The 25448-nt window shown below is 53.6% G+C and overlaps 2 protein-coding genes across 13 annotated transcripts in view; one reads left to right on the top strand and one right to left on the bottom strand.

Moving 5' to 3' along the window:
* Positions 1-3527: 3527 nt before the first annotated feature.
* On the top strand, positions 3528-10397 carry ATP4B (ATPase H+/K+ transporting subunit beta). The gene is made up of 7 exons (XM_070579427.1): positions 3528-3766; positions 4256-4384; positions 6432-6545; positions 6685-6884; positions 8006-8062; positions 9137-9238; positions 9793-10397. The coding sequence occupies exons 1-7, from the start codon at positions 3655-3657 to the stop codon at positions 9952-9954; spliced, it is 876 nt and encodes a 291-aa protein (XP_070435528.1). The 5' UTR covers positions 3528-3654; the 3' UTR covers positions 9955-10397.
* A 2591-nt stretch (positions 10398-12988) lies between these two features.
* Positions 12989-25448, bottom strand: part of TFDP1 (transcription factor Dp-1) — a 48754-nt gene continuing 36294 nt past the window's right edge. For all 12 annotated transcript variants that reach the window (XM_070579422.1, XM_070579425.1, XM_070579418.1 and 9 more), the window contains 6 exons: positions 24976-25119; positions 24333-24401; positions 21206-21357; positions 20508-20674; positions 19519-19597; positions 12989-14299 (listed from right to left, as the gene is read on the bottom strand). In XM_070579422.1, coding sequence (XP_070435523.1) covers positions 14152-14299; positions 19519-19597; positions 20508-20674; positions 21206-21357; positions 24333-24401; positions 24976-25119 — 759 coding nt within the window. In that variant the 3' untranslated portion in view covers positions 12989-14151. The remainder of the gene's footprint in view (positions 14300-19518; positions 19598-20507; positions 20675-21205; positions 21358-24332; positions 24402-24975; positions 25120-25448) is intronic.

The following is a 25448-nucleotide window of genomic DNA, read 5'->3' as shown; positions in this document are numbered from 1 at the left end:
CTTGGTGGATTGACCCTTTATCATTATATAATGTCTGTCTCCAGTAATTTTCTCTACTCTGAAGTCTATGTTATATGATATTAATATAGCCACTCCTGCTTCATTTGGTTAATATTTGCAGACATATCTTCTTCTATCTTTTCCCATTCAATCTGCCTATGTCCTTATTTTTAAGGTGAGTTTCTTGCAGGTAGCATGGAGCTGGGCTGTGTGTTTTAATCTACTCTGTCAGTCTCTGTCTTTTCATTCGTTTGCTTGGACCATTTACGTTTAATGTAATTATCGATACATTAGGGCTCAAGTCTATCATTTTTCTGTTTGTTCTGTTTACATTTCTCTGTTTGCTTTTTCCTGTGGGTTCCTTGAACACTTTTTTAGAATTCAATTTTGGTTTATCTATAGTATTTTCGAGTGCATCTCTTCATGTAGCTTCTTATTGGTAGCTGTAGGCAGTACACTACATATACATAACATCACATTCTACTACTGTCATTTTATCAGTTCCAGTGAAGTACAGAAATCTCACCTTTTATCCTCCTCTGTTTATAATACAATTGCCGTAACTGTTTCATCTACATACATTTAGAACAATGTCAGGCAATGTTATGAGTTTTGCTTCAACCATCAAATATAATTTAGAAAACTCAAGAAGAAAAGGAAAGCCCATAGTATTTACCATATTCGCTTACTGTGTTGTTTCTTCCCTCCTAATGCCCCAATATGCCTTCTTTTAACATTGTCTTTCTGTTTTGAGAACTTCCGTTAGCCATCCTTTTAGGATAAGCCTACTCATGGCAAATTACCTTCCTTTCCTTTCCTTCATTTGAGATGTCTGGATCCCCTTCATTCCTGAAGGGCATTTTTGCTGGAGTTAGGATACTAGGGTGACAGTACCTTTCCTTCAGCATTTTGAAAGTACTGTGCGACTTCCTTCTGGCCTCTGGTTTCTGATGAGAAACCTTCTGTCATTCAAATGGCTTTTCTCTGGCTGCATCATAGATTTGTGTGTGTGTGTGTAATTTTCAGAAGTTTAATTACAATTCATCTTGGCATGGATTTCTGAGGGGTCATCCTATTTGGGGTTCATTCAGCTTCTTGAATCTGTAGGTTTATGTCTTTTGCCAAATGTGAGTACTTTTCAGCCGTTATTTCTATGAGCAGTTTTCAGCCCTGCCTTCTTTCTTCTCTCCGCCAAGGACTGCAATGACGCAGACGTCAGATCTTTATCACAGTCCCTGGGTCACTGAGGTTCTGTGCATTTCTTTGCCGAGTCTACTTTCTCTCTATTGTTCAGATCAGGGCATTTCTATCATCATTTCTGCCATGTCAGTGACTCCTTCCTCTGTCCCCTCCTTTCTGATGTTGAAACCATTCTCTGAGCTTTTTATTTGGGTTATTGTATTTTTTTAATCTAAAGTTTCCATTTGGTTCTTCTGTTTCTTTCCTTAAAGGTATTTCCTTGCTCAGGCTTTCTAGTCCCATTCATCTCAGGCATGCTCACAAATGCTCACTAAGCATTTTGTCAAGGCTGCTTTAAAATCTCTCTGAGATAATCCCAGCCTCTCTGCATGCCGACGTCAGCCCCCATTAACTGTCTTGTTTTCACTCATTTTGAAATCTTCCTGGCTTTTGGTCTGATGAGTGATTATCAGTAGAAACCTGGAAATTTTCCTATTACTTGATCCTTTGGTTTTAGCTGGCTTTCTCGGACTCCACTCCAGGAGAGCTGACTCTCTCGGACATCCCTGCCAGGTGGGGGTGGAGGTCTAGGCTCTCGACTTGGCAACCTGGGGTGTGCCCCCACCTTGTCTGGAGCCCACTCCTTATGGGGCATCGGTCCCACATTCTCAGAGCACACTGTTGGGGAAGCTGCCCTCTGCCAGCGTCCTCGCCCTGCCTGTCTCCCCACCGGCACCTGTCCCGAGAAGGTCGTTTTGATAACACGTGTGCAATTCAGCACATACTTGCACGCTTCTGGGAATCCAGAGACTAAGTGGGGAAGAAGTCCAGAAAGAATTCACATTTTGCTCATTTCAAGAGCATCTCTGTACTTCACAGTCGAGGATGGCATTTGCTGCATGGAGAACAGCTGCTCACTGTGCCCTCAGGCCCTGGCACACCAGGTCCCTGGCCCACAGGCTGTGGACATCAGCCTGCAGCCTGATGCCACACTCTGTGTTTTTGTTGCCCTAAAATTCCAAAGTCGTGAATGGGAATAGTGTTAAGGAAAATGCATAGTATTGGTCCATTAAGAAACTAGGAGTCCAAGCTAAAAGGGTGCGATTCCATCTGAATTTTCGGGTGCTCACTTTGCTAACAAATGCTAAACCATCCTAAAGAAAATAAGGCAGAATAATGCTAGAGTTTTCATTATTCTTCCTCTCAAAGAAACCTTCAAATTTGGCTACATGGGTCCCTCAGAGTGAAAGCCAGATGTGACAGCGAGTCAAGTTTTAGATTTTTGTATACAATACCCATTGTTTTAATCAGTTTTGACGAGATATTTGTAAAAAAGCTTCTGTGGCATGTTGTATTCACCTGGCGTTGTCCTTTCAACCTAATTACAGAGGCAAACACGCTAGGGAGCAAATGTCACAGCCCCAGCTATGTAAACCACCAAGGTCTCTCAGTTCTGGTCATGAAACAAGACAGTCTGGGGGGCCTGTAGCTGTCCAGAGGCTCAGGCCACCGGCAGAGCAGCTGGCTCAGGAACTCGGGGGTGGCACAGGAGTCAGAGGTGTTCAGGTGTCCCAGATGACACCCATGAGCAGTCGGCCGAGCAGCCCAGCCTGGACATGGCTGTCACCCTGCAGCTGGGAGCATGGCCCATAGGATGCCCAGGCCACTGGGTCCCCTGAGTCAGGATGTGCATTTCACCAAGACCTCTCGGGACTGCTGTGCATTCAGTTTTGAAAAGCACCTCCAGACTATATGGCGTTGAATTCCTCTATAGACACTCAGAAGGGGTAAAGGGCCCCCTTCCCAGCCCAACAGCGGGTCTCAGGGGACATCATGCTCATTGCCGAAACTAAGTGCCTAGAGTGGCAGGAGGTGAAGGCGCGACCCTCTGAGCCCCTGGTCCAGAGCAGAACCCCGGCCCTGTTCTCGCCCGTCGGATGCTTTCTCCCTGGGGGGCCACTCAAGGAGCCCCAGCAATTGCGTTTTCGTGATCTTGATCCTGCTGCACAGGGTCTCAGACCAGGAAGTGTCTCAGCGGCCGTCCGAGCCAGTTCAGGCCCGTCCTCGCGCTGACCATGCTCTGTATATCCTTCTTCCTGAAGGAAGGAGAGAAGGGGCAGAGGTGAGCGACTGGCTGTTCATGCAGGAATTTCTCCTTCGTCGTTATCAGACAGATAAATTTCTGGGCAAGGGCATCCAGGGAGGAGGGGCTGGCGCCCTGACTTGCCCGGGGGAGAAGGTGGAGGGGCATCTGATAGTGGGGACCTGCCAGAGCGCACAGGGGACCCGCCCAGCGTGCTGTTTGGACGGCTGGGGTCTGATAACACGGCCACAGCGCTTTCCCGGGCCCGTCTCCACGACGCCCTTGACCTCCGATGGGGGAGACTATAAAGCCAGAGGAGGTCTTTCTCCTCTCAGTCTGCAAGTGGGGAGCAGCCTCACCCTGCAGGAAGGGGGCCTCCAGCAACAGGGACGATGGCTGCGCTGCAGGAGAAGAAGTCGTGCAGCCAGCGGATGGAGGAGTTCCGGCACTACTGCTGGAACCCAGACACGGGGCAGATGCTGGGCCGCACGCTGTCCCGCTGGGGTATGTGTGGCGGGCAGGTGGGCAGGCAGGGGCCGCTCAGGGGAACGGGGCCGAGGACTACCCAGCAGCAGCTCAGGGCCGGGATCCAGGTGCCCAGGACCCAGCCCTGCCCCAGCTTCCGGCCAGGCCTCACCTCCCTCACCAGATGACCCCAAAGGCCCATTTCGGCTCTAATATCCCTGACAGCAGGCGCCTTCGAGGTGGGAATGTCTGAGGACTGGCCCCAAAGGTGCCGCCTTAGATTTGAGAACAGTATTTTCAAAGTCATGTTCCTAAAACTTAAAAATTTTAGAGCGACTTTTAAGTTAAGGGGGATAGGGTTTCTCTGGGCGTTGGGAATGTTCTGGAACTGGATAGAGGTGACGGTTGAACAACAGAGTGTGAGTGCACTGAACACCGCTGAGCTGCTCGCATCAGGACATGAGATGGGGAGCTCACGCTGCGTGTCCCCATGATTGAGAAGCGTGTCGGACCCGCCTCTGCCCGCAGTGTGGATCAGCCTGTACTACGTGGCCTTCTACGTGGTCATGACCGGACTCTTCGCCCTGTGCATCTATGTGCTGATGTGCACCATCGACCCGTACACCCCCGACTACCAGGACCAGCTGAAGTCGCCAGGTAACAGGGTCGCCAGGTACCGGGGCCACCAGGTACATGGCCGCTGGGTAACGCGGCCGCTGGGTATTGGGGGAGGGGGTGGGGGGGGCGGGGCTCGTGCCTGGACACAATGACCCTGCACCGGGCTATGCCACAAAGTCAGAACACAGCACTCAGGAAGGAAGCCCAGAGCCCACGAGGGCCTCCGTGCCACCTGTGGCAGGCCCAGGGCTTCAGGGTTACAGCGGGCGTGGATGGCTCCTCCGCTGCCTTTGATGAGGCTGATGACCCCGGATTATAAAGTCTGCCTTTGGGTTTAGTTTAATCATCAAAACAGAAGGTTTGATTACGGAGACAGTCTTTACAGCACTTCCTTTACACGCTTACAGGCCACAGAGAACGCTTCCGGGAGGCACACGAGAGGCTGCCCGTGGCGGACTGGGGAGCGTGTGCCCGCTTCACGCCCCTCGGCTCTGAGGCAGCTCTCCTGGGGCGCACTCAGAACCCCCGGTTCTCCCCAGGGCACTCTGTCCACAGTCCTGTTCCTCAAGGGAGCGTGGGCTTAGGCTGAGCGTCCGCTCTCCTCTCCTGAGTTGGCCCCAAAATGACAACAGGACTCTAGGGCCTGAGACCTGGAGGCCGCAGCCCTCAAGCCCAAGGGAAGGCGGTTTACCCAAGACGATCGCATGCGGCCCGTCTGCCCAGAGACCAGAACACAGCCCAAGGCGGGTGCCGCCCCTCCCGGCACCCAGCAGCTCAGCGTTTATCATCTCGGTAACAACCCAGAACACCCGCAGCGGGGTCGCTGTGACCCAGGGAGGAAAACACAATCCACAAGCTAAGAGAAGGCAGCTCAGACGGGGGGCGCACCCACACTTCCCTCAGGCGGGCGCCCCCGGGTCGTCCTCTAACAATCCTGACCCCAGACGGCTGTGCCGGGTGACAGTTTTCAGAATCAACCAACAAAGCACAGGATTTCACTGTAATTCCAGAGCAGAACGTGACGTATCACAAACTTGAGAACGTGACCATGATGTATGATATGCCTTTCAAAACCCAGAGGATGGAGGGCAGGCCAGGTGGTCACGGGAGGCGGGACAGGCGCCAGTTGCCAGCTGGTGAACGCGCTACTACAACACGAAGAGGCCGTGGGGTGTGCCCAGACGGCAGTGGAGAGCTGGCCCTTTCCTAAATTTAGACCTTTCTGACGGCTTTTACTTTAAACCACGCACAGCTGTCACCGTCACAGCATCCGTCTAAACAACAGATCCCTCACTCACTTACTTAGGAAGTCACCCGCAACAACTGCGCACTGGCCAAATAAACCGCGCAGCCTTCCAGAACAACACACGACGGAGCAGTCGTGGGAAGGAGGAGAGTCGGGGGAGCCGCCAGGGAGGATGAGGACCCACGTCGGGAAGTGAGGAAGGCGGGCCAGGCACAGTGCAACCCAATCACGTGAAGGAGACAGGACACACATCTCTGCATCTGGAGTCACAGAAACAGGAAGCTGAAGGATGCACCCTAGACGTGAGGTTGGGGGATCCGAGGGCTGCCGCGTCAACACTTGTACACGTCGACTCTTCCTGTTTTACAATTAATAGGTTGTTAGGTTGCTTTTTCACTCAACCAACACCAGTCACGAGTTTTCCGATGTGCCTTCAAATACAACTTCACTGGGAGACCAGGGTTAGACCCTGTGTTGAGTTGGCACCTGCAGAGCGAGCGTGGCCACCGGGTGGCGCTGGCACAGGCCTCATGTGCACAGGGAGCCCGCCCACCTCAGGCATCGGACAGGCCTCGGTGCTCCGACTGCATGGTTCCCAGGTGGGTGGGCAGGGCCCCGGGGCCTCCTTGTGGTGCAGAGGGACGCCTGGCCACAGCCTCCTCACCTGGGACCTCTGAGAACCAACCAGGCGCAGCCTGGACCACAGCATCCTACATCTACATCCCACGCTCGCCTCCAGGCTGGCTTGGCTCTTGGGCCACCTGCCCATGCCATGGTGAACAGCGTGGATGTGGTAAACATTTGGGGAAGCTAAGGAGGAGTGTCACGCTCTCTTCCCAGGGGTGACTTTGAGGCCGGACGTCTACGGGGACAAAGGCCTGGACATTTCCTACAACATCTCCAATAACAGGACCTGGACAGAACTGACACTCACCCTCCACAACTTCCTGGCAGGTAAAGTTTAAAATGCTTCCACAGTCCTATTCTTTCTTTTTCTGAGAGAACGTCACCGCAGGACGTGGGTGTTGCCGCCCTCTAGACCACGGTGGCGGCTGCGGCTGGAGGCAGTGCCCTCGTGTGTCTGTCCCCACAGGCTACTCGCCAGCATCCCAAGAGGACAACATCAACTGCACCTCCCACAAGTACTTCTTCCAGGAAAGCTTCAGGGCCCCCAACCACACCAAGTTCTCCTGCAAGTTCACGGCCGACATGCTGCAGAACTGCTCGGGGCTGGTGGACCCCAGCTTCGGCTTTGCAGAAGGAAAGCCGTGTTTTATTATTAAAATGAACAGGGTGAGCAGCGAGGGGTCCTTGGGAGATGGCTGTGGTATGGGGGTCAGCCTTCTCGTGACCGTGCACCCTCCTGTCCAGGGCTCCAGGGGTGGTGGGGCTGGACTTGCACAGCTGCCCCTCCCCGCTCTGCACCTCCCACAGCACACACCTGTGGCCTTGGCCACTGAGGCTGCGTCTCTCACACACAAACTGAGAACCGCCCGTTCAGACACGGCACTCAGGGGGCCGTGGCATCTGGACGCCTAGCAGCAGAGCACAGGGCTGCTCAGGGTGGCCGGATGCCACGTGTGCACAACAGTGAGACAGAAGCCAGGCTGTGTGCGGGTGCTGGAAGGACACCTGGGAACTGCCCAGAGCAGAGGTTTCCAACCTGGGCCCGGGGCCCACCAGGGCTGGACACGCAGGGAGGCCGACCGTGAGAACAGAGCCAACTCAAGCAAACCACAGGAGGGCATGGTCCTTTAGCCACCCGGGTGCAGGGGAGCAGCGGCATCTTGGCCCAGACCCGAGGAGGGGCGGGATCTGGCTGGGGGAGGGGACCCGCTCCACGCTGACCAGCAAGTGCAGCCTGGAGGCCAGGACCTCTGAGCGCCTGCGTGGGGCACCACTGATACTCCTTCCTGAGGCCTAGAGGAAGCCATGCAGTCGTGCACTGCACACGCGTCCCAGGCCCAGCTGGGGGCTCATTAGGGCTGCCCAGCAGGTGTGAGAGCAGCTCACCTGCCCAGAACAGGAGGGCTGTGCACACCGGGAAGGTGTGCGGGGGAGGCAGGCGCTCTGCTGGCCCTGGGAACAAGGAGGCACAACCGAGGGCCGGGATGTCAGGAGGCGAGAAAGGCATGAACGGGGAGACAGTGGGCCGGAGAAGTCTGCCCGGGTGCCGTGTCAGTGCCCGCAGAGCGCCTGGGAGCGGCAGCCTCAGCTCTGACACTCCTGCCCAGCTCGCCAACCCCCAGCGCCCAGACCTCAGCCCTGGGGCGGGGCTTCTGGTTTGAAGCAGGAGCTGGCGACAGCCGCCAGGGTGACGGGGACAGGAACCCCCCGGACCCCTCCCAGGGCCGGGAGCCACAGGTCCCTCTATGCTCGGCCGACATGAGAGCTGCCAATGCCTTTCCTTCCAGATCGTCAGGTTCCTGCCCAGCAACAGCACAGCCCCCAGGGTGGACTGCGCCTTCCTGGTGAGTGCGGCCGCCCGTGCCGTCTCCTTTACGTGAGCAACCTGCGGGGGTAACTTCCCTGGTTTCCCTAGAACGTCTCAACTGCAGCCTCATAACCAGACACACGATCGCATGAACCACCACTTCAACAGTTTTATTACACAGGCTCAGCACCCAGGAAGAGAACAATGCTCCTTAGTTATTGTTTTGCTTCAAAAAGCATCGGGGACAGGACATCACTAACTTCAAAATGTTTGGGGCAGTGTGGAAAAGCCAAGGTACCTCCTGGTTTTGACCTTTTATTTGCTCATTTACAGAAACGTGCCGGACCACAGCAGCTACAGTTGTTTACAGTGTGTGTACACAGGCCACTAAGAGCTGGCATTAATTTATCACAGTTTTCCTCAAGTCGTTTTTAAGTACAAGACGAAAAAACTAAATGTCTTCACTGAATATTTTCTAAACTTTATTTTCACTGTTACACCCTCAACTGTTGCCTCTGGCAGTGGGCACCCCACACAGGGATTCCACACACCAGACCCCTCAAAGCAGGGAGCTCCCCGGGGCGCAGGGTCCGCCTGGCACACACGTGGGCTGACTTGAGATTTTAGCAGACACCAGGGTTCCTTCATCTGTTCTTGACAAGCTCCAGCTCTCCATCAGGCAACTCACTGACTCTGACAATAAAATGAAACAAACCCCACGAGCGCATGTTGACCTCACCCCAGAGAGTAGCCCACACAGCTCTTCCCCACCGTGCGAACCAACAGGCACGTTCTTGGCTCTGTCCGCCTTTATTATCCCACAAGGACTCGAGAAGGTAAAAATGCAAGCTTGAGAAGTCACCAGGGGTGCTGCAAACTGACAAACTGCACCCCTAATGGGATCTTGGTGCTGACTGTGAAGATGAGATCTGGTTTACGGTAACTGTGCAATAAAGCGTTTACGTGGTCACCTACACAGTGCACACACATGCGCACTTGCACACAAGGCACACGCATGCACGTTATACACAAGCAGGCACATTAGACACATGCAGACACACACACACACACCCAGATGCTGCCTTCCTCAGGCGGTGGTCTCTGCCCCCAGGACCAGCCCCACGGGGACGGCCGGCCCCTGCAGGTGGAGTACTACCCGCCCAACGGTACCTTCAGCCTGCACTACTTCCCCTACTATGGGAAGAAGGCCCAGGTAGGTGTGTCTCCCCTTTTCCCAGACAGCTGCTGCTGAACCGTCTCAAACTCAGCAACAATTAGCACAAGGAAACACTCGCCCCACAAACGTGAATGCAAGGAATCGCTGAGCTCACCTTGACCTCCAGTGCTCTGGTCTTCCCAAACCCGCGTCCCCATGATGACCTGAAAACACACCACTCTCACAGAAAATGCTGAGTCTAACTCTTTTAGGTTCTGAGGGCCTCCCAATCCTTTTAGGACCGTATATACATTTCAAAGCATTTCCTCCAAAGCTCTTGCTTTTCTGTTTTATTTTTATTTTTATTGTCATCAAATACAATTTGGAGCTGTTGCTGGTACTGTCTGTCCCCTCCAGACCAGCCCTCCTTGTGGTGAGGTGGGGAGACATTTATCCCAGTGGGGGCGGGCATGTGGCAGGCCACGTGCTGGCGACACGTCACTCAGGTCTTACAGGGACGGAGCCACAACAGGGTCACCCCCGGGCCACCCGTGCGTCGACAGTTGCCACGAGGCCCTAACATGTGTGCTCTCTCCACACGCCCTTCTCAGCCCCACTACAGCAACCCTCTGGTGGCCGCCAAGTTTCTCAACGTCCCCAGGAACATGCAAGTCGTCATTGTGTGCAAGATCCTGGCCGATCACGTGACCTTCGACAACCCCCACGACCCCTATGAAGGGAAAGTGGAGTTCAAGCTTAAAATTCAGAAATAAAGGAGCAAGGAGGCGCCTCACAGTCCACCCATGGGCCCCCAGGCCAGCTCTCCAACGCTGACCACCACAGTGCAGTGCGCTGCTAACCCACGGGCACAAGCACGTCAAGCACTTGACATCAGAACCAACTGTTTCTCATTAGATCTTTGCTATTTTTCAGATGGAATTTGTAGCTTTGATAAGCATGTTGGCTAACGTGGCCACCCTAAGGCAGCAGCTGTCCCACTGACAAGACCCTACAACGCTTGTCTCCCCTATCCAGTCACAGCTGTCCTCACTGTCATTTATTTTTCCCATGTCGATAAGCTACCACCCACGTTAATATAAAGACCATTAACGCGTTACCATGAAACGCGACTTACAAGTACACTCTGAATGCTTGCTTTAGAGAATACGACTCCTAAACTGTAAAAATGACACATATTAAAGTCACTCTCGCTCTGCGTGGAACAGTCCTGTCTTTCCTGATAAGGGGAAAAAATTAACTAAAAAACCAAACACCTCTTTCCTTAAAAATCTCCCATTTAAAGATTCAATTGCAAGTTGGGGAAATCACAGGACAATACTGGAAGGCGTCCCGAGTACATGGGCTGGTGAGGCGTGAGGGTGTCGCCCCGTGATAGAGCCAAGGACAAGGGACTCACAAAGGGTGGCCAGTGTCCCGCTCACAGCAGGTCCCCCAACCCAGACATGCGGTCTGCAACGCTTGCCCCTCCGGAAAACCCGGAAGGAGAACATTCTGTCCAAACACACAAATGGCCTCAGCGTGCACAGCGGTTTCTCACCCAAACCAGAGCGTGAGGCCTGGTGTCCTGACCCCGCTAGCACCAGCGCCACGTCACTGCCACAGAGTGACAGAAATGGCTCCGTGCAGCCACTGGACAAGAAAACCCATCTACCCTAAACGCCAGCAGCCCCAACACAGACTCAGGAGAACAGCAACCCCGCGACTTTCTGCAGGAACGCTGAATCCGCGTCCACTGGGCGTCTCCACCACGAAAGACACTGGGGAAAACGGCTCCATTGCTGACCCTCAGTAAAAACTGCTTGAGGCACCTCAGAAATGTCATGTTATGTCAGAGGTCAGAAGTCAGGCCACCTCAGAAATGTCATGACCCACCAGAGGTCAAGCTACTTTAGAAATGTCATGTCAGAGATCAGGTCAGCTCAGATATGCCATGACACACTGGAGATGAGCGGTGAGGCCACCTCAGAAATGTCATGTTATGTCAGAGGTCAGGCCACCTCAGAAATGTCTTAACACCCCAGAGGTCAGATGTCCGGGGTCTGGTCACTCCAGATGGGATGACTAGTCCACACACATCAGGCTGTACTGGCTGACCTGGTGCCAGGCCGCTCCTACCGATGGTCCATGTGGCCAGTACTGCTTCCCATTTCACTGAGAAGGAAACAGGCCAGCAGGCCTGAGCCTGGCAGGGAGGGGCCAACCAGCCTAGGAAGGGAAGGGCACGTGAAATTTCAAACCCGCTGCATCCAGACCACAGACTCCCCTAGGAAAGGACTTCAGGGAGTTTCCCTCAAGTCAATGTTGAAAACACAGAATGACCCAAAGCCTAGGGGAGGCGTGGCACAGGCTCTAGGGTCAGAGGTCAGAGGCCCAGGTTGCTTCTCCTCCCCAGCTGACCTGAGCCATTCTGCCTCGTACCAGCATCACCAGGGCACTGGACACATGTTGGCACAGGTGGGGCACACGCCAGCACAGGCCGGCACACAGAGGCACATGCTGGCACAGGCGGGCACACACCAGCACAGGCTAGCACAGGATGGCACACACTGGCACAGGCCAGCACACACAGGCACACGCTGGCACAGGTAGGGCACACGCAGGCACAGGTGGGCACACATCAGCACACACTGGCACACACCAGCACAGGCGGGCACAGGTGGGTACACGCAGGTGCTCAGACACCCAGGATCACTGTGGTGCCAACATTTGCAGAGTCAATTCTTGGCACAAAGAGTCACCAGTCTTCTTGTTTTTAGAAACCCAGCACTCAGTGTTTTAATCCTTGTAAAATGTGACCTTAGCAAACACACACATCCCCTAAAGGTCACACAACACCATGGGGAAGTCAAGGACCAAAGGGCACAGGCATGGATGCCCTCATGGGGGACGCTCTCAAGACACAGGATGAGATAACCGGGCCATGGCCAGCCACTGACAAGGAAGAGCAGGTGAGAGGAATCGCCTGCCCAGGCATCTTTGAGCAACCAAACCAGCCACAGGGTGGACCACAGCCCTGCTCGCCCACCTCCAGCCGACACACCCCCAGCCTTTCTGCGGTCACTAGAGCCCTTCGCTGGTGGAAAGTTGGTGCTACTTCCTCCCCGGCCCTTCAGAACTGGCTGCCCTTGCACGCGTCACCGCCTTGCACATGTCACCTTGGTGGGACTCAGCTGGGAGACACACCCAGCCCCACCCAGGCACAGTGGAGTGAAAGAGGCAGCAGGGACTTAGTGACCAGGGGCCGAGGCTGAAGACGCGGGGCTGGCTGCGCGTTCACCCACAGGGCACTCTGAGACTGTGCCGCACGGCGCCGTGCCACAGCCCTCAGGACGTTACAGGAAGTCCCCCAGGAAGGAGCATGTGCTGCCACTTCCTCCTGTGGGACATCTGGCCCCCGTATGGCATCCACAGCCTTTCACTGAGACATCCACTGATTCACTCAGCCAACTCCAACAGCCCTAACTCTCCTTCCCCACTTGCAAACTTAGTCTTTTTCTGAAAGTCAAACCCATCAAATCTGTCTCGACTCCCAGGTTCAGAAGAAAGGCAAGGAGCAAGCTCTCCCCACCTCCAGCCACTGGGGAAGCGGCCTCACTCTGGTCAGCGTCCACTGTGACCCCTTCCTTGGCCTCGTCCCTGGGCAGCTGCTGGACATGCTGAGGGCCAAGGCGGGTCTGGCCACCGCTCCTGGGCCTGGCAACCTCTCCTTGCTCCAGCAAAAAGCCAGACCAACAGTGTAAAGTAACTTCTAGACGGTCATCCTGAATTAGAGAAACACAGAGCTTGTTTAAAATGCCCATGCGAGTTTTATTAATAAAAACTAACAGTGCCAAGTTAAACAAGTCGAACAATTAAAGTCTCTTTATATTCCATAAAATATTACAGAAAAGTTTATTTGTGTTTCAATAAAAAGACTATTGTTTTAGAACAGGCAGCTAACAGCAACTGTGCAGTTAATGGTTCTTGGTGAATAAATTTTAAAAGAGACTACTGCCTGTCCCGAAATTCCTTTTTCCTTTTATAAAAAAAGAACTATTAAAAATGATTGACAAATTTTGAGTTAAAAAACTGTTAAAACATTCTCTATATTTAATTTCAACTTTATAATAGATTACAGGAAGATGCTGACGAAACAAATACAACATTTGTTTCCGTACGTGTCTTTAAACCATAGACTTATAAGTATGTAAACAACTATATAATAAAAAGTCTCCAAACGCTGCCTGTAAGAAATCAGGCAAATTTTACCATAAGCAACAAACACCCCATTCCAAACCTCCAGACAGTCCTCCTGGCTGCACCAGCGCGGCAGGACATTTCCCAAACAAAACGAAAACAAACAGAAATGAGACAGCTTCGCGATTTCTCTGCTGTGACACAGCAAACACGCATCACCTCGATGGAATCGCACAGTTGATATAACTTAAGGGAAACAGTTATAACGCAAGTTGTGGCGCCTCACGCGGATGCAGACGAGCAGAGCCCTGCCCTTCGCTCAGCTCCGGGACGCGGCGCTGCGGAGCCTCACTCCGCCAGCAGGGGCGCCACTCACAACGGCTGCAACCAAGCGGCTTCCGGCTGCACGGGCACAAGCGACAGGACGGCGTCTGACTTCGTTGATGAGCGTAGAGCACTTCTTCAGTAAACTCAGCAAGAATCGTTAAAGGGAAAAAAACAAACTCCAAATTTAAAAAAATAGAAAATGAAAACACAAAATCCTACACAGTGAACAGGCCCTGCATCAGCACACGGCACCCAAACACACCGCGGGCCACCTGCGATCCTACGGAGACACCCTCGCCTGCTTGTCGGAGACGCACGTCCAACTCAACAGCTTACAGCGTCTTCTTGGGAGGAGGCCAAAAGGAAACAGAAAAACCCACGCTAAAAAGTGTTTCTCCTGCACGTGTTCCTGAAGCTGGATGTGAGGGCGGGGCCGGCAGGCAGCATCAGTCCTCCTCATCGTTTTCATTGAAGTCGTCCTCGTCCTCATCGTCCTCCCCGACGTAGGAAACGGGGGTCTCCACCCTGGACCCGCTGTACTGAGACCCGCTGGAGCTTGTGGCCAGCATGCCGTCCGCACCATTGGTCAAGTCACTGCAAGGACAGGAGGCAGACGAGGCAGTCAGTGATGCACGTCCATGGCTCATGCCACAGACAGGTCCGCATTTCAGGGAGGTTTGGGGCATTTCAATTATAGAAACAGAAATGGAGGGGCTGGCCCGGTGGCGCAGCAGTTAAGTGCACACGTTCTGCTTTGGCGGCCCAGGGTTTGCCAGTTCAGATCCCGAGTGTGGACATGGCACCACTTGGCACGCCATGCTGTGGCAGGCATCCCACATATAAAGTAGAGGAAGATGGGCATGAATGTGAGCTCAGGGCCAGTCTTCCTCAGCAAAAAAGAGGAGGATTGGCAGCAGATGTTAGCTCAGGGCTAATCTTCCTCAAAAAAAAGAAAGAAAAAAAGAAAGAAACAGAAATGGAAAATTTCACGCATCTGCGGTACAGAATCCCTGCACTCTGCTGCGTTCCAGCTCTCAGACCCTCTTCCCGTCCTCCCTCTTGAATACCCCACAGATGAAACGAGGGGGTACAGCGGGCCACAGTATTTAGTCTCCCCCTGCACCCTGTTTATTCCAGTGCACAAACCAGAAAACCACCAGATCTTGCCTTCCAGGCCTTTTACTTATGAATCTCCTTAACCTCTGGGGAAAGGTGGAAACCGATTAGGAAAAAGAGGCCCCAGAAAGGATGACATGGCGCCCTCCAAAGAAAGGCTGCCCAGACGGCAGCATGTGCGAGGGCGCCCCACGAGCCGTGTGTGCACATGTGTGTGCATGTGAGCATGTGTTTGTGCGTGTGATAGTGTGTGCATGCATTTGTGTGTGTGCACACGTGCATGTACACAACGTCCCCTGGCCCCACCTCAGCTCCTCTGGCACCTGTGCAGAGCCCAGGAAGCTGAGCTGTGACAGATGGGTCTCACAAAGATGCTCTGCAGCCTGCAATTCCAGGAATGCTCCAAGGACCCACAGCTTTTTAGCTTTGTGAACGGCATTTGCTGAAAGTCAGTGGGGCTGGCCCTGGGCAGGGGCCACAGCTGCCGGGCTGGGCGCTGGTGGGAGGCAAGGCTGCCAGCCTGACACCCCGGTCCTCGGGTGGGTGTCTGGAGCCCACCTGCATTATGTTCCTGAGAGTCACAACCGGGACATGTGACAATACGGCTGTCACAACCTGGGGGGAGGTGCTGGCATGTGAGGCTGCTACCAAACGCTCCACATAGCACAGGGCAGCTCCCACAAGAGGGTCATCCGACCCAGAACGTCGACAGTGCTGAGGGTGAGAGCCTAGCTGAGAACAGAGAGAGGTTTAGAGCTGGGGTCCCAGGCCGGGCCAGTGGTGCAGTGATTAAGTGCACACGTTCCACTTTAGCGGCCCGGGGTTCACCGGTTCAGATCCCGGATGTGGACAAGGCACCGCTTGACACGCCATGCTCTGGTAGGCGTCCCACATATAAAGTAGAGAAAGATGAGCATGGATGTTAGCTCAGGGCCAGTCTTCCTCAGCAAAAAGAGGAGGATTGGCAGTAGTTAGTTCAGGGCTAATCGTTCTCAAAAAAAAAACAGAGCTGGTGCATAAATCAGTAGCATTTCTATACACTAACAATGAACTAACAGAAAAAGAACTCAAGAACTCAATCCCATTCACAATCACAACGAAAAGAATAAAATACCTTGGGATAAATTTAACCAAGGAAGTGAAGGATCTATACAATGAAAACTACAAGACTTTCTTGAAAGAAATTGACGATGACATAAAGAGATGGAAAGACATTCCTTGCACATGGATTGGAAGAATAAACATAGTTAAAATGTCCATACTACCTAAAGCAATATACAGATTCAATGCTATCCCAATCAGAATCCCAAGAACATTCTTCACAGATATTGAACAAACAATCCTAAAATTCATATGGGGCAACAAAAGACCGCGAATTGCTAAAGCAATCCTGAGCAAGAAAAACAAAGCTGGCGGAATCACAATCCCCGATTTCAAAACATACTACAAAGCTACAGTGATCAAAACAGCATGGTACTGGTACAAAAACAGGTCCACAGATCAATGGAACAGAATTGAAAGCCCAGAGATAAAACCACACATCTATGGACAGCTAATCTTCGACAAAGGAGCAGAGGGCCTACAATGGAGAAAAGAAAGTCTCTTCAACAAATGGTGCTGGGTAAACTGGACAGCCACATGCAAAAGATTGAAAATTGACCAGTCTTTTTCACCACACACCAAAATAAACTCAAAATGGATCAAAGACCTAAAGATTAGGCCTGAGACAATAAGTCTTTTGGAAGAGAATATAGGCAGTACACTCTTGGACATCAGTTTCAAAAGAATCTTTTCGGACACTGTAACTCCTCAGCTGAGGGAAACAATAGAAAGAATAAACAAATGGGACTTCATCAGACTAAGAGCTTCTTCAAGGCAAGGGAAAACAGGAATGAAACAAAAAAACAGCTCACTAATTGGGAAAAAATATTCACAAGCCACTTATCCGACAAAGGGTTAATCTCCATAATATACAAAGAACTCACACTGCTTAACAACAAAAAAACAAACCACCCGATCAAAAAATGGGCAGAGGACATGAACAGACATTTCTCAAAAGAAGATGTGAATATGGCCAATAGACACATGAAAAGATGTTCATCATCGCTAATCATCAGGGAAATGCAAATCAAAACTACACTAGGATATCACCTTACACCCGTTAGATTGGCAAAAACATCCAAAACCAAGAGTGACAAATGTTGGAGAGGTTGTGGAGAAAAAGGAACCCTCATACACTGTTGGTGGGAATGCAAACTGGTACAACCACTATGGAAAACAGTATGGAGATTTCTCAAAAAGTTAAAAATAGAAATACCCTATGACCCAGCCATCCCATTACTGGGTATCTATCCTAAGAACCTGATATCAGAAATCTCAAGAGTCCATTGCACCCCTATGTTCATCGCAGCATTATTTACAATAGCCAAGACGTGGAACCAACCTACATGCCCAGAAACTGATGATTGGATAAAGAAGATGTGGGATATATATACACAATGGAATACTACTCAGCCATAAAAAAAGACAAAATTGGCCCATTCACAACAACGTGGATGGACCTCGAGGGCATTATGTTAAGCGAAATAAGCCAGTCAGAGAAAGACGAACTCTATATGACTCCACTCATAGGTGGAATTTAGTATATTGATAAGGAGATCTGATCGGTGGTTACCAGGGAAAAGGGGGGGTGGGGGGAGGGCACAGAGGGGGAAGTGGTGTACCCACAACATGACTAACAAAAATGTAAAACTGAAATCTCACAAGGTTGTAATCTATTATAACATTAAAAAAAAAAAAAAACAGAGCTGGGGTCCTGGTGAGCGGCCCCTGGGCTCAGCCACCACCCGGCCTCCCAGCACCGAATGAGTCAGACACAATGGGCCAGTTATCATCTCAGGGCACTGACCAGTGACAGTCCATGCCAGCCCCGAGGGGGAGGGACAGACACACGTTCCACTACGAATCAGAACGTACTTACTGGGTTACAGTCAGAAGTAATTTCGATTTCTTAGTATCTGAGCTGAGCAGGAAGAAAAGCATTCTGGACTCAGAGATGCCTCCTGTCAGTGTGTGGAGGCCTAGGTGCCCTGGGAGCAGCCTCACGCACAGCTCCCTCCAGGCAACTGAAGGCCTTCACTGCTTCCCACAAACTAAGGAAATCATTTTTTAAACAATAAATCCAGTTACAGATAGCAGGACACGAAAGGGTCAGAACCCCACTGGAACTGCGGCCGTTACACCCAAGCAGAGGAGTCCAGGGGTGTGCCACCATGAACCGCACGTGGGGCTCTAACCCAGCAACAGAGGTCAGGAACCTGAAGGGCCGTGGCCACAGGCCAGAGCCGAGGCGCGTCTGCCACAGAGACGCTCCTATCCAGGCAAAGCCACAGGCACACGTCTTAACACCTCTCACTGGTATTACTAACGCTACACAACAAAAACTACCACGTTACACTCTTTGACAAACTAGTTCCACAGCCGAGAAATCAGCGAGCGACAAGCCAGAAAGCGTGAGCAGTTCAGCCACAGAGCTGTGCACTGGGGACGTCCGGCCACGGAGGGCAGCCCAGAAAGCACCGTGCCTCCGTAAACACCGTTAGCGCCAGCTCCTCTGCAAGGGCAAGGGCTTTGCTTCGCTCCTCTGAAAAACTGACGTGAGTCTCCAAAAACTTAATCAACAGAAGAATTTCACGAAGATGAAAGTTTAGAAAATACCCAAGCTCCACCTCTTGGGATAACCAGTGTTCAGCATTTTACAGCCTGACTGCTGCAGACACACGAGGCAAGAGACTCAGAATGAAAAACTGTGCTGACCTGTCGAAACCTGACCACGTGCCAGACACCCCACAAGGAACTTCACGCCTCTCGGCCCACAGAGGAGCAGGGACTGACCACCACCAGCCCATCTCTGGGGAGTGGGCCAGGGCCGCAGAGCCGACCCCGGCCACGCCCTCAGGCCGGTGCCCAGCGCCCTCAGGGCCACACTGCATCGATGCCACGCACACGCTGCCATCTAGTAGATCAGTCCCGTTCTGGAGGACCTACAGACTGCTAGCTCATCTCATATTTTAAGAAATTACACATTTACTAGCATTTAGGATTAATATAAAGTAATATACTTGATGTACAACACAATATAAAAGTTAATAAAACCATCGTTTTGTCAAAACTTAATGCTGAAATTTATCTTATAGTTACTTTAAAAAACTAAGATAAACGCTCAGGGACGACATAATTCTGCTCTATGGATTGCTAGGTCAAAGATTAAACACACACTGGTTTAAATAAAAAAGTTCCTTCAATAACATAAAAAATACATACAATAAGAGGTAAAGTGAAAAAAAGCAGAGAAAAAATCACGTGTACGTTGTGACTCAAGAGCATTAGAAAGAAATTGGAGGAAACGCCGGGGGCGCCCACCACTCGGGCTCTGGCAGGGGCTCTGGGCAGTTTCTGCACCCACTTCCCTGTGTGCTACTTTCTAAAAATAAAAACCACGTGTGACTGTCCATTTTTGGAGGGAAGAACCCTTTCCACATGGGGTCAAGCTACGGGTGTGACTTTGGGACCCATGGCTGATGTCCCCCAGGTGGGGAGAGGGTCCTGTCTACACAGAGTTCAGTCTGAGCAGCTTGGAATCGGGTGGCTGATGCGAAAGCTGGGGTCCACTGCCCGCCCGCCCGCCCTGCAGTCACCTGGCAGAGAGCCTCGTGCCGTTAGAAGTCGACACTGACGACGTGACGAAGACACCGCCGATTGATCCCTGAGCCATTTCTGGAAAGAGAAAGAAAATAAATCACACGTCACAAAACAGAGACCACAGAGACAAGGACACACGCTGATGCCGCATGCCACGCCCACAGCTGTACTGGCCAGCCCTTCTGTGCTGCGCCACCACAGGAAGCAGCCCTGCTGGTCTGGTGCATGGCCAACGGGCCAGAGGTCTGTCAGACCTTCCTTCACATGCAGGCACTGATGACAACCCAGCCGGGCAGTGCACCAGAAGCCATCATCATGAAGCAGAGCAGACAGGGAAAGGACCATCACCCACTCCCATCCTGGAAATGGCAGTCTGCACCGTGGACAGGGCCAAGACAGGGGATGTTAGGGACACGTCGCCTTGCGTGTCCCAGCCGGGTGGTGGCAGGGGTCTGGGGGCGGGCAAGAGTCAGTCTCAGTGGACGACCAGATGCCTGCGGCCAGATGCCCACTTGCTCTGGACGCTCAGGAGCCCTGTGTCCCACCCAACACAGAGCTCTCGGGAACAAACCCACACTGCACTGTGGGGCAAAGACGGCAGCTTCTTGCCACGACACTCCTTCCTTCCCGAGGCCAGGACCCGCCAGCTCAGCGAAGGACTCGCCAGACTGAGAGCCGGAGGCCCCACTCGCCCGGGCAGCGCCTCCGTATCCCACGCTACAGGGATCCATCAGCACCCCAGGGGCACGTCCGAGCCCGCCAAGCTCCTCGGCAAGTTTCACTCTCCCCACCAGGCCCTGCCTGGAAGGTGACATCCTGACTCACACCTCATCACAGAAACCGCACGGCAGGCCACAAATGCACGTGTGGACAGCCGCGCCCATGGCCTGCCCACTTCCGCGGTCCCCGGACGCTCACGTCCCTGGGCTGGAGGCTGTCCCTTGCCCTGGCCACACAGCTGCCGTGGCCGTGGGACACAACTGACCCGTCACATAGGGCTCCAGCGCTTTTGGTACCAGGCTCCTCACTACTTTCAGGTCTTCGGCAGAGCAGCTCCCGGACTCCAGCCCGCAGGCCATCCCCATACGCTTCAGCACCTCGATGTCATCGTGGATTTCAAATGTGTTGTCAAAATTGAACAGGTACTCGAATCTGGAGGAGAAACTGACTGTCAGAGAGGCACCACCTTCACGATGGAGACCGATGCGTTCGTTCAGGGCCCAGAGCAGGGCACCCGTCCACCCCAAGACCTCCTCGAGCTACCCTGTATCTGCTATCTCTACAAAACGCATCGACTCACAAACAGTGACATGAGAGGCTGAGACAGCCTCACAAATCCCCCCAGTTCAACAGGCCTGGCCCCAGGAGGTGGGACCGTCCACCTGCGGCTCGGGCTGCCTGCCGCCCAGGGACGGACAGCAAACACCGCCCGCTGTCTGTGCCACGTTTACACGGCTGTCCTAATCACAATCCTGATAGGTTTGACTTCTCTTTTCAAAAGAGACGCACAATCAGGGAAATGAGAAGTGAACCTAAGTGAATTACGCTAAGAGGCAGTATTTCATAATTGTATCATGAACACGTTAACCAGACGGCTAGTCTCTTCTTCACACCACTGACTGCGGCCTCCGTCACGTCTGACTCGAGACTCACAGCAGAGACTGCAGGGCGGACAGAACCTACTTGTCATTAGAAATGCTGCAGTCGATGACGGTCTTCTTGCTGGTGTTCACGAGGATGAACGGCAGGTGGATGACAGAGTTGGGCGGGGGTGGCCGGCTGGCCTGCTGCTCTGCCTGGCGGTTTCTCTGCACCAGATTCTTGAAGGCAATTTGCTGAAAAAGATGAGCGATTGACACACCACTGGTACCTAACACCTTCTCCCAGCGTCCATGATGACCCTCCCCGAACCCCACCAGACGGCAAGGGGGTCTGGGCCCCCTTAGAGATCAGAGCAAACAGCTGGGGTGCTGCAGGCCCCGGTAGGCACACAGCACAAAAAACGCACCCTAAGAAACCAAATACCCAGAGAACTGAGCCCCTGGAGATGCAGGCCCTCACAGTGTTTAGACAGAAACATCCTCGCAAAACAGGAATAAAAGATGCATCGGCTCTGGAGGTTTCACTCCTTGCCCTCTCTGGGAAGGGGCCCTCAAGTGCCTAAGCCAGCCCACCCATGCATCGCGGCCTCAGAAGGCTGGGGGGGGTGGGGAGGCAGTCGTGGCCCTGGAGCCTCCCAGGAGAATAGGTGCGCCCCGTGGACCTGGAGGCCAAGGGTTCCCCTCCAGGGCTGAGTGCTCAGGCCTAACACCAGAAAGCCAGGTCCCGGAGCGACGTCTGCCTTCAAGGTAACTTTCCTGCTGCTAATTTAAGCCTGGAAAGGTCCCCTCCCTCCCCGACTGGCCTCTCCAGCGCTGCCCGGCTATGGGACCCAGGAGCCGCCTTGGGTTTTCTCTAAGTAGCGAGGAGGCACTATGGAGACAGGAGGGAACAAGGCATTCTAAGGGGGCAGCCGACTGGAAGGAAGAAGCAGGGGTCGAAGGAGCCCCGACCCGGTGCAACCTCCCTGCCGGCAGTTCTGTCCATCTGCTCTTCGTTTCCTGCATCTCCTCTGCCCCCTTGGCCCTTGACTGCTTCCCATCCACCAAGGCCACCCTCCCCTCGGCTGGCCCCCAGGGAGAGGGTCCCAGACACCTCTCCTGAGGACAGTGGAGAGACTGAGACTCAGGTGAGGTGCCCCGTGCTACACACACCGGCCCAGGTGCCATGCTCACCCTCAGCCGGGGTCCACAGGCTCTGCGGGCGCTGGCTGGCCCTCCTGGCCTTTGCCCAAGTTTTGAGACCTCCCTCCCTCAGCGGCTGGGCCTGTCCCGCCCCTGTGCTTCCTCCCAGCATCCTCTGCCTGCCTCAGCTTCTAACACCCCGGTCCTTGGGTTCATGGACACACGCCCCCAGGGCCCAATGCCCTCTGACCTCACACAGGGCCTGTGGCCTCATGACCCTTGGGGTCCAGAAGCAGCTCAATAAATCACTGTGAAGCCACCTGCCTTCCCTTCCCTGACCAACCGCTGCTTCTGCCGGCAGCTGTCCCCACCCCGGGCCCCCGCCAGGCTGCCTCAGTCCAGGACCCACGCCCCTCCAGCAAGCAACTTGCACGCCATGCGTGCGCTTTCGCTTCCAACTCCGAATACACATCTCCAGAACCCAGCAGAGCTGAGGCCCGTGCCTGGGGACGTCTCTGCCAGCCCAGGGGATGGCAGTGTGCTCACTGACACACGTGTCTGAAGGGACAGGGACAGTGGAACGCTCACTGACACGTCTGAGGGGACAGGGACAGCGGCACGCTGACAATGTCTGAGGGGACAGGGATGGCAGCGTGCTGACACGTGTCTGAAGGAACAGGGACGGCAGCATGCAGACACGCGTATCTGAGGGGACAGGGATGGCAGCGTGCTGACACATGTCTGAGGGGACAGACACAGCAGTGTGCGGACATGTGTCTGAGGGGACAGGGATGGCAGCGTGCTGACACATGTCTGAGGGGACAGACACAGCAGTGTGCGGACACATGTGTCTGAGGGGACAGGGATGGCAGCATGCAGACACGCGTATCTGAGGGGACAGGGACAGCAGCGTGCAGACATGTGTGTCTGATGAGACAGGGACGGCAGCGTGCTGACACATGTCTGCAGGAACAGGGACGGCAATGTGCGGACACATGTGTCTGAGGGGACAGGGACGGCAGCGTGCTGACACATGTCTGAGGGGACAGGGACAGCAGCATGCAGACACGCGTATCTGAGGGGACAGGGATGGCAGCGTGCTAACACGTCTGAAGGAACAGGGACAGCAGTGTGCTGACACGTGTCTGAGGGGACAGGGACGGCAGCGTGCTAACACGTCTGAAGGAACAGGGACAGCAGCATGCAGACACGCGTATCTGAGGGGACAGGGACGGCAGCGTGCTGACACGTGTCTGAGGGGACAGGGATGGCAGCGTGCTGACACGTGTCTGAAGGAACAGGGACAGCAGCACGCAGACACGCGTATCTGAGGGGACAGGGACAGCAGCGTGCAGACATGTGTGTCTGATGAGACAGGGACGGCAGCGTGCTGACACATGTCTGAGGGGACAGGGACAGCAGCGTGCTAACACGTCTGAAGGAACAGGGACAGCAGCGTGCTGACACGTGTCTGAGGGGACAGGGACAGCAGTGTGCTAACACGTCTGAAGGAACAGGGACAGCAGCGTGCTGACACGTGTCTGAGGGGACAGGGACAGCAGTGTGCTAACACGTCTGAAGGAACAGGGACAGCAGTGTGCTGACACGTGTCTGAGGGGACAGGGACGGCAGCGTGCTGACATGTGTCTGAGGGAACGGACAGGACACGCTGACGCGTTCTCTGACCATACTTGCCAACCTCTGACTGGTAATTGCCAAGACGCACATCAGGCCCACGCGCAGCTTGCATACTTAACCTGGGGCTTGCCGCTCAGAACATGCTTCACATGTGTCCCCAAGATATCCCCCTGCCACTTAGACATTGTGAAAAGTGATACACAAGCTCTCAAGTGTGCACATGCTCACGCTCACACTTGCACACTCTCTCTAGGAACAGGGCCCATGTCTGCAAGAGTTTGTGTCAGTGACCCCGCCACAGGAGGAGCTCCATGACTCTATAAAACTCGCGTTCCACACGTCCAAGCAGAGATTTTATTTACCACGTAGGAACGTACTGTTGTTGAGAAAGAACTAAATTATAGAACGAATAAAAGCTACCGTGCCTCCAAAGATAAGCATCTCATTACCTGCAGAATGAGTTCTTGAAGCTGGGACTGTTTCTGTTTTATTCTTTCAAGTCTTCTCTGTCTTTCTACCTTCAAAAATAAACCCCCCATATGGGAAGTCGTCACGACTTGTTTAACACAGGACGTTTCAAAACCCCCATCAACACAGCACCGCCCAAGCAGGCTCTTGCCAAAGACGTCGGCCCTGAATCTAAGGGTGGGGACAGACGGATCTAGAGAGTGGCAGGCGCCACGGGACACGGGAGTTTCTCTCCAATCTCAAAACGACACATTCTCCTCCTGTCTTCTCTGGTTTTCTGGATATGGTTAATAACGATATTAAAAAAAAATCCCACAAGCAAGGGTTCAGAATTTACCTACACTGAAGACCACGTCCTGACAGGGCCGACCACCCCCCGCCCAGCGCGCATCTGCAGAGCCCAGGCAGGCTGGACGGAGAGCGCGCCGACATCAGATGGGAAGGGACAAGCCTTGACCAGACACCTCAGGACACGGAAACCACCTGTCCACCTGCTCCAGGCAGGCCTAGGGCAGATGGCACAGGCCCTGTCACAGGGAACAGAGCTGCAGACAGCGCTGCTTTAAGCAGACAGCTCACAGATAATCCCCAGGGATATCTGGGAGGTGACGGGCCAGGCCGTACCTCCAGGTTCTGACATTCCTGAGCCGAGTTGGTGGGCAGGCCGATCCACTTGATCTCCTTCTTCTCCTTGGAGATGATATTCATGGCCATGAGCACGTTTAAGGCATCGTAGACTCGCCGTCTTATGTTCTTCTGGTCGTAAGCCTGGGAAGATGCGGGGGATCCCAAACGATCCGGAGCAGCTCACGGATCAACGCTCACACGTCAGACCCCGCACACACTCAGGGAAGGGTCTCCACTGCAGCTCGCACATCAACGCTCACACGTCAGACCCCGCACACACTCGGGGAAGGGTGTCCACTGCAGCTCATGGATCGACATACACATGTCCGACCCCGCACACACTCGGGGAAGGGTCTCCACTGCAGCTCATGGATCGACATACACACGTCTGACCCCGCACACACTCGGGGAAGGGTCTCCACTCGCCCGTGTGGTATAAACTCATCGCAGCAGCTCCCAGCATCACTCCT

The sequence above is a fragment of the Equus przewalskii genome, chromosome 16, assembly GCF_037783145.1.
Source record: "Equus przewalskii isolate Varuska chromosome 16, EquPr2, whole genome shotgun sequence".
Lineage (NCBI taxonomy): Eukaryota > Metazoa > Chordata > Mammalia > Perissodactyla > Equidae > Equus > Equus przewalskii.
This window is presented reverse-complemented; position numbering and strand designations above follow the sequence as displayed.

Coding starts and splice junctions, on each gene's coding strand:
- ATP4B (XM_070579427.1), top strand. CDS start 3,655: ATGGCTGCGCTGCAGGAGAAGAAGTCGTGCAGCCAGCGGATGGAGGAG. Junction 4,385..6,431: donor GGACCAGCTGAAGTCGCCAG/GTAACAGGGTCG, acceptor CTCTCTTCCCAG/GGGTGACTTTGAGGCCGGAC. Junction 9,239..9,792: donor ACTATGGGAAGAAGGCCCAG/GTAGGTGTGTCT, acceptor CGCCCTTCTCAG/CCCCACTACAGCAACCCTCT.